Below are 7,868 nucleotides of genomic sequence, written 5' to 3'. Positions count from 1 at the left end.
TGCTGGCCATCATGATGACGTACATTGCAGGTCAAACATGCACGCCTCTCTGCTGGTCGTAGCGGTGTTCTACGCTATCACCGTGTCGCACTCGACGGCGCACGTACAATGGGGGGACTTCATGCAATGCCTGCAGCGGAGGTTCGGCCGGAGTTTCTTCCAGGAACAACACGCCGACTGCGCCGCACGAAAGCTCTTCGTCAACTACAGGCGATCGATGTACTGCCATAATTGCAACGCGTAAGTAGATCCCGTGTTTTTCCCAAACAGTGACGCCACCACGGATTACGGATTTTAAAGAAGTAAGTTTTCCTGGTTATAAGCGGTGTCATGTACCGAGCCGCGATGAAAGCTACACGTGCTTTCGAGAAATCTATTTTCGAGAAAACTATGTATACACTTAGTCTCAGAACATAACCTACAAATAAATATTCCAGGTTGTAGTTTGTATTGCAACCTATTAGCCCCGAGAACGATCACTGGCGGCGCGGCAGTCGCGGCGATGTGACGTCACGGCAAGGACTCGCTTGCTCCGCGGCCGAGGATCGCCTTTTTCCGCGCCCGCCGCGTACCCGCTCTTTCGCGATACGGTGGTGATTACTGCTCATTCTTGCGATGCAAATCTCCCAAGGGAGAAGGTTGAAGTTTACGCTACTAGCGAAAGTTTAGTAAGCTGTAGAAAGTTTGGATAATATAGCTTATAATGGGCGAATCCCGTCCGAACGGAAGCTTCGCCGTGAAAATGGTGATGCACGAGAGCAAGACATTCGTTGTTTTTCACCGGCGTATTCCAAGACATCGGTGCTAAAAAATTTACGCTAAAGGTTCTAACTTCATTACAACTTGGCGTAGACTCCACGGTTAGAACACGCGTCCAGCAGATTACAAATTAAATTGGGACGTTTTCAATTTACTAAATACATTGTACAAGTTACGTCTGCCTTTGCAGATTATCTAGGTGATTTGACAGAATTGCGCCTTCTGCTACAGTAGACTTCAGATTAATCTGTCTATCGTAACGAATCACTTAATACATCTGGGAAATTAAACAAAATAATATACTGCCACGCACACAATGGTTTCGGGAAATTCTGAGGTGTTAGTATACTTGGATTATGTAAACATTTCTTCTCAACACTCGTCTGGGATTATGTGGCCGTATACCCCGATTTGCAAGAACTGCTGGTCCGATCAACCGCTGGGTCACAAGCGGTAATGTTAAATTCTCGTGGGCGCACTGTTGATAACAATCGTCTGCAAAACAAACACCTGAAAGTCGAAATGAGCGTTTTGAACTGTTTCACTCTCAGTGACGTGGCCCACGTATTAATTGAACGTCCTTCGCCTTAATGAGTCAATTAATGGTCTCGCATGTCATGTCCACATAAAGGTTCATGATGCTCAGGGGTATATCAAATGCAAAAAAAAATTAGTTTATGAGCTGGCTATCTAAACTAGTACTTATACAAGTGTATAGCGCCGTTGCTACGATGCTGCATAAAGACACAATCTGACACCAATAAGGAGTTTCTGCAATTAACCTCAAATTTTTTATGTTGTGAAATGAAGCCCCGAAATTATTGCGAGAAAAACGTGAAACTAAACAACACGATGAGTTAGCGAGCACGCAAGAAAAACAAACACAACAACTGCGGCAGTATTCTCGGGCGAGCGCTTTCGAGATTTCTTGCGAAGCTCAATACTGCATGCGCTTTCGTAATCGTGCGCGGGGCTTGGCACACCGGCAAGAACGCTGTCCGCCGATCGCGGATACGTCCGATGCATATAACACTTGTGGAGGCGAAGCCATCATATTTTTAAAGGAATCGCCCGTGAACAACACAACCTAATAATATGAATAAGGTGTCTTGCGTGTCAAGACCACGACATGATTGTGAGACACGCTGCAGATTAATATTTACCGCCTCGAATTCTTTAACGTGCTCCTGTATCTAAGTAGAGGAATGTTGCTTTTCACACCCGTCGAAATGCGGCTGCTGTGGTGCAGAATCAGACTCATCCCCGAAGTTAGCAGCGCGACACAACAAACCTGATCACCCCTTTGAAAGTGTGCACGACGGCGCGCGGGCACCGTTGGGGACTGTGAAGAAAAGATGCATATAACTTTTTGTCGTTTTACTAGGAAAATTATCGATGCTGTTTTCGTCATTCATGTGAAGCTTGGGACAGGCAAAAAGCGAACGTAAACAGCGGAACAGCGCACGAAGCAAGCGCGTCACGGCGGGCGTCGAAGAGTCCTTGCCGTGACGTCATCCGCGCCTCCCGCCAGGCGGCGCAACCCCAACTTCTCGGGCTAATACAGTCACCCGCCACATTAAAAGCGTTACACACAAACGGAGTAGAAACCACATTTGTAGAGCCAACGTCCCGTGAGCTTTTGCTGTTGGGTGTACCTGCTTCTTTTGTTGCAGCATACACGGCGTAGATTGCGATGCAGCGCAAGGGGGGGGGGGGGTAGACCCCCCTCTCCTTCTAGATACCCCCCTCCGTCATACCACGGAGCTCTGAAACTTCCATTAACAGGTGACTTTTCTTTGTTCTGCATACAGTACACTTCCGCAATGAATCGCGCGCACGTTCACTTCCAAACGCCGATCACAACGCTGAAAAATTTGTGTGCTTCTAACAACGCTCAAGTTACTAGAACTTGCTCAGCAGAGCACTGCGTAAACGGCAGACTGACCAGAAAAATTAAATAAGCAGCATAAGCGACGATACCACGGCCACGCTGACCTGCCAAACTCCCGGGAAAATTGAAAAGCTTGATCATTCATGTGGCTCACAGCGCTGTCATAGGTTGAATAAATTGCACACAGAAAGGCTGACACGTGTTTTGGTCGGAATATAAGGGATTCATGGGCAAAAGTAAAGTTGTTTGTTGGATAGAGTGTACTCACACGCACGCACGCCCACGCTGCATCATTTTAGTGACGACTAACCTTTGCGACTATCTTCACTACGGGACGGTACCTAATTAATACACCTCTTTATTTCTTGCTTTCTTTGAAACTGTTGGAAGACTAAGTTATATATAGCCAAAGGTAACATCGCTGGCTAAGGTTTCTTGTCATCAATGCGGCGTCGTGATGAGTTTCCGGCATGAAACGTGTGTGTGTGTGTGTGTGTGTGTAATATATACATATACATATACATATATACATATACATATACATATATACATATACAGATATACATATATACATATATACATATATATACATATACATATATACATATATATATATATATATATATATATATATATATATATACATATATACATATATACATATATATATATATATATATTGCTTTCGGCATAGCGCGCTAGGTCGAACTTGACAATGACGCCTGTCGATTTAGGAGATTATTGCCGATAAACCGCAGTTTCGATGATCCTCAGTTATGAGCAGTACTCCACTGCACACGCGCATTGTCTCCTCCTTCTATAGTGCGCTGTAATGGCCATGGTATTGCCCCCTTGAAAGTTCGCTTATACTGCTCTGCTGTTCTGTTTTTTATTCCTGTTCCTTTCTGACCACCTTCAATTTTTTATATTTCTAATCATCCATGTTTTTCTGAAAAGGGTCAGGCGTTGTACAGCTTACTTCCGGTGCTTATTGTCAGCCCCTGCTTCTTCATGATGATGATGATGATTTATTTAGTAATTTACAGAATACCTACATTGACATAGAGCTATTATGTCGGGGGGGGGGGGGGGGGCTGGGGCGGTACAAAAATTAACCACCAAGGACAGAAAAGCAACTTGCACGCATCTATATTGAATTGAATTCAGATTTATTCCGCAACAAGGCTATGTTACGAGGTGGACAGGTAAAAAAGTGTAGAACAGCTTGAGGGGCCCTAACACCCCCCCCCTCTCAACCCCCCATACACAGGGTACCGAAGACGCGTACGTCAAAGTGAGTACGACCTACTATGAGAAATATGTATGAGTTTCAGTATATACTGACATACAAAGAACACTGTAGTGTTATTTAAAGAGATCATAAGTATCGTTAAAAAATGTGTCACCAACGCCATTGTGACGATGATATTTCTACTGCTTCTTCGTGTGCAGCTACTTCCACTGCCAGGGTAACTACGAGGCCATCTACGACTGTCAGCGCGACGGCCGCGCCCAAGAGGTGGCCGAGGCGTTCAGCGACTGCCGCGAGCACTTGGAAGGCAGCGGCTCGGACAACTTCGTGTACAACGAGATCGACCTGTACGGCAGACAGGGAGGAAACTGCACGCAGGCCTACCTCGTCGACAGCCCCCGCTGTCACTACAACCCGGCGACCGTGGTCTGCAACAACACGCGCATCGAGCCGGAGTCCTTCGAAGAGGACGAATCGTGATACACTCGCGGCATCTATTAAAATGGACCGACTCACATGTGGTGGCACGAGATGCAACATTGAATCATTACTTCTAACATAAAGCCGCCCGCATTTCTTGTGGGCGTGTCTTCTTCTCTGTTGTCCGTGTCTCTTTTTGTCCTTGTTGTTGTTGCGCAATCGTACAGGAGTAAGCCATGACCACGTTTTGCGATAAGAAGCGATAATCTAGCTTATCCGGGGCTGTCAGAAGCCCTTTTGCAGATGCTCTGTAGGCCCTGACAACTTATCCCAAAATCAATCAAATCATCTAAACAGGTGTTCGTGAATAAAGACGTCGAAAGGGTCAAATGTACACTTGACTCTTTCCGCCAGAACGGACATGACATGAAAACCTGTCAACATCTTGAGTGTCGTCGTTAAGAGTCTAATTTCGCACCAGGAAACGCACCACGCGGAATCAAAGCACATTGACATTACTTTTTCAGCCCTAGATTTTTTTTATTTTGGCCGGAGGATGTGTGTGTGTGTGTGTGTGTGTGTGTGTGTGTGTGTGTGTGTGTGTGTGTGTGTGTGTGTGTGTGTGTGTGTGTGTGTGTGTGTGTGTGTGTGTGTGTGTGTGTGTGTGTGTGTGTGTGTGTGTGTGTGTGTGTGTGTGTGTGTGTGTGTGTGTGTGTGTGTGTGTGTGTGTGTGTGTGTGTGTGTGTGTGTGTGTGTGTGTGTGTGTGTGTGTGTGTGTGTTTGCGTTTGCGTTTGCGTTTGCGTTTGCGTTTGCGTTTGCGTAATGGTTAAGACCTCAGGAGGACACAAACTAAAAACTGAGTCACTGTTGAATTATTTATTGATGTACAAAGTCTTCAGGACTCAGTGCTTATGAAATGAGAAAAAAATGGCTTCTTTATTCCTTCTACTCACTAGAGTACACAAAATCTTAACCAACGTCTTAAATGGCAGTGTGGAAGTCCATACACAACTTCAGGACTTCGTGCCGAAAAGCTTCAGCTTATGCGCCTCATCTTACCCGCCTCGGCATCACCCATGACTTCGGGGTCAGGCGTCTTCTTTTTGGCTCCCAACTCCACAAAGATGCCACAATGATGTCGATCGCAGTGGGGATCATTGAAGAAATACTTCCCTCAGGATTAGCAATTTTGGTGTCATATCCGAGTTGCTAGTGGAAGTGTTGTGTGACTGTCTCAGTTGACACAGCCAGGGTCGAAAGGGTTAAAACTTCACATATTAGATATTTAGCGGCTGTGGCGTTACTCCACTAAGCTCAAGGGCCCGGGCTCGACTGCCGGCCTCGGCGGCTGCATTTTATTGGGGGAGAAATGCAAGAACACGTGGTATGCCTTAATTTCGGTGCACGTTTAAGAACCCCAGCTAGTCAAAATTAATCGCGAGTTCCTCACCATACACATATTGAAAGGTAGGCCCGTAAAATGCCAGAATGTAATTTTGAGCAGAGTTTGCGAAGTTTCCTTTTCCGTGGAAGTAAGCGGCGCTTGCCTTCTGCGAAACGGAGTGCGCCGGTCCCAGACTTTCTTGCGTATATGCTTCACTTAGGCACACCACTTTCGTACAATCTCGTGCCCCCTTGTGCTCAGCCAAGCATTCTTTTTTTGTTGCTTTTAGATTCCGCGTTGCATTCTTGTTTTGCTACGCACCTCGCTTTCTTTTTTGTACGAGAAGCGTGACATGAACCTGGGGGAGGACGGCTTGCCGACTTCCTGCTTTCTATTTCATCGCCCAACGCACGCAACAAAATTCGCTTCAGATAAAAGCGTGCGCTAGGCAAGATCGCACAGCCCGCCTCCTTGCCTCGTGCCGGTACACGTAACAAATCTCACTAAAAACAGCGCTTCGGTGTAAAAAATAAGATCACCGTTGCGTTCTTTCAAAACGGGTCACTTTTTAAGCGCTTATACCACATCTTTTTTTTTTTCTTCACTTCTTTAAAGCGGGTATGTCGCTTCGGTTGTACGACGGCGCAGTAGCTCTACATTAAAGAACGAGAACGTAATTCGGCGCTTTTTAACCAATAAGGAACAGCACAAACGTTCTGTCTTTTGACGCGTGCACTCGAGGGCTTGGTTAGCTGGAAACAAGAGTGCATGAGTGAAAATTTATGTATACAGTACTCACGGATACAAACGCGACATTATTTTTTTAGTATAACGACAGGCAGGCGTAATTGCTCGAGATAACTGCGTCACGTCGCGACGAATCTGGCCTCTAAAGCTAATGTTGGCTCTGACCTACGCGTTCGCGTCGAAATTACGCCGCTATGACCCGAACTGAAGACGGTGGAAGCGAAAGTATGTGCGTTACCTAGCCCTAAATTGTCCTGTTTCAGTCCGTGAGTACTGTAGTACTCACGAAATTAAACTGCGACAGTGGGAGCGCGTGCACACTGGTGAGTACACTGGTGGGCACACGACAGTGAGTGTTCTTGGCGCAGGACGACTGCTACTGGTCGCTAGTGAGCTGGTCTCTTGTTCAGCGTAGCGTCATCGGTACGCTGCAATCTTGGCGTACTTTTATATGCTGACGGAAATGACTCGGCTATAGTGAACTATACTCTATAGTGGCATGACCCGCAGGCCGCGCCTCCTCTCTCGGCGGTCCGAAACGCCACGGACCACCGCTAGGATTTTTCGTGGCGCCACTGCGCCTTTTCCTAGGCGCGGCGGAGCGGCCGCGCGGCGCGTGTCACTCAGCGCAGTAATTCACTACAGCGCGGCTGCCCGAATCTCGCAAATCGCTTCGTCGGCGGCTACAATTTGATTACTTTTACCGGAGTGTTCTGCTGCATTTTCTCGCACGGACCATGGTGGAGCAGCTATCTGTATCTTGTCAGATACCCCGCTCAAACACTACCTCACGTCAAATATTCAAAACTGCGAATCAGTTTGGTTGGAATTTCATATAATCTAACTTTCTCAATATCGATAACAACAATTTCATGTTTGGTTGCCTCTACCGATCATTTTCTTCCTCAGGTCCAGACTGCTATGTTTCTCGCGAATATGTTACGGCAAGGTTATCTTCAGATAACAGAAAAAAATTATAAGCATGGGTTATATACATAAATTAATGGACTGATCCCTGAACTCTGTGAGTTATTCATCTTGTTTTCATGGCTTTAGTTACGAATGTCTTATTAATACCCCTGCTTGCTCACTTCTTGGCGGCTCCAGCATTGTAATCAATCGATCATGCATTGTCTAATCTTTTGTCGTCCATCTCACGTAGGAGTCATCACAAATTATTATTACTGACCACTTCCTCGTCATTGCGCGCACTACATATCGGCCCACTATTCTAACTCCAGCTCTTACACTCAGCTGGTATCTATAACAAATCATTGTTAAAAGCTGTATCTAATGCTGACTGGTTTGCTGCTCTTGACACCAATCATCCGCACGTACGCTTTTCGTGAGTTCTAATAAAGCTGCTTTCGCATTATCACTCCTGGTCGCATCCGTCCATTTCTCACCTGTCGCT

The 7,868-nt window shown here is 46.2% G+C and overlaps 1 protein-coding gene across 1 annotated transcript; it reads left to right on the top strand.

Moving 5' to 3' along the window:
• The first annotated feature begins 34 nt into the window (after positions 1–34).
• Positions 35–4,418, top strand: LOC119378351 (uncharacterized). Its single transcript, XM_037647516.2, has 2 exons — positions 35–240; positions 4,103–4,418. Exons 1-2 carry the CDS (start codon positions 38–40, stop codon positions 4,380–4,382), a joined length of 483 nt encoding a protein of 160 aa, XP_037503444.1. The 5' UTR covers positions 35–37; the 3' UTR covers positions 4,383–4,418.
• The last annotated feature ends 3,450 nt before the right edge of the window (positions 4,419–7,868 follow it).

This window comes from Rhipicephalus sanguineus, unplaced genomic scaffold (genome assembly GCF_013339695.2).
Source record: "Rhipicephalus sanguineus isolate Rsan-2018 unplaced genomic scaffold, BIME_Rsan_1.4 Seq7988, whole genome shotgun sequence".
NCBI classification, from domain to species: Eukaryota; Metazoa; Arthropoda; class Arachnida; order Ixodida; family Ixodidae; genus Rhipicephalus; species Rhipicephalus sanguineus.
This window is presented reverse-complemented; position numbering and strand designations above follow the sequence as displayed.

What these genes read in the sequence shown, in the direction of transcription:
- LOC119378351 (XM_037647516.2), top strand. Translation starts at nt 38, where the DNA reads ATGCACGCCTCTCTGCTGGTCGTAGCGGTGTTCTACGCTATCACCGTG. An exon ending in TACTGCCATAATTGCAACGC is followed by an intron (nt 241 to 4,102) that starts GTAAGTAGATCC and finishes CTTCGTGTGCAG; the next exon opens with CTACTTCCACTGCCAGGGTA.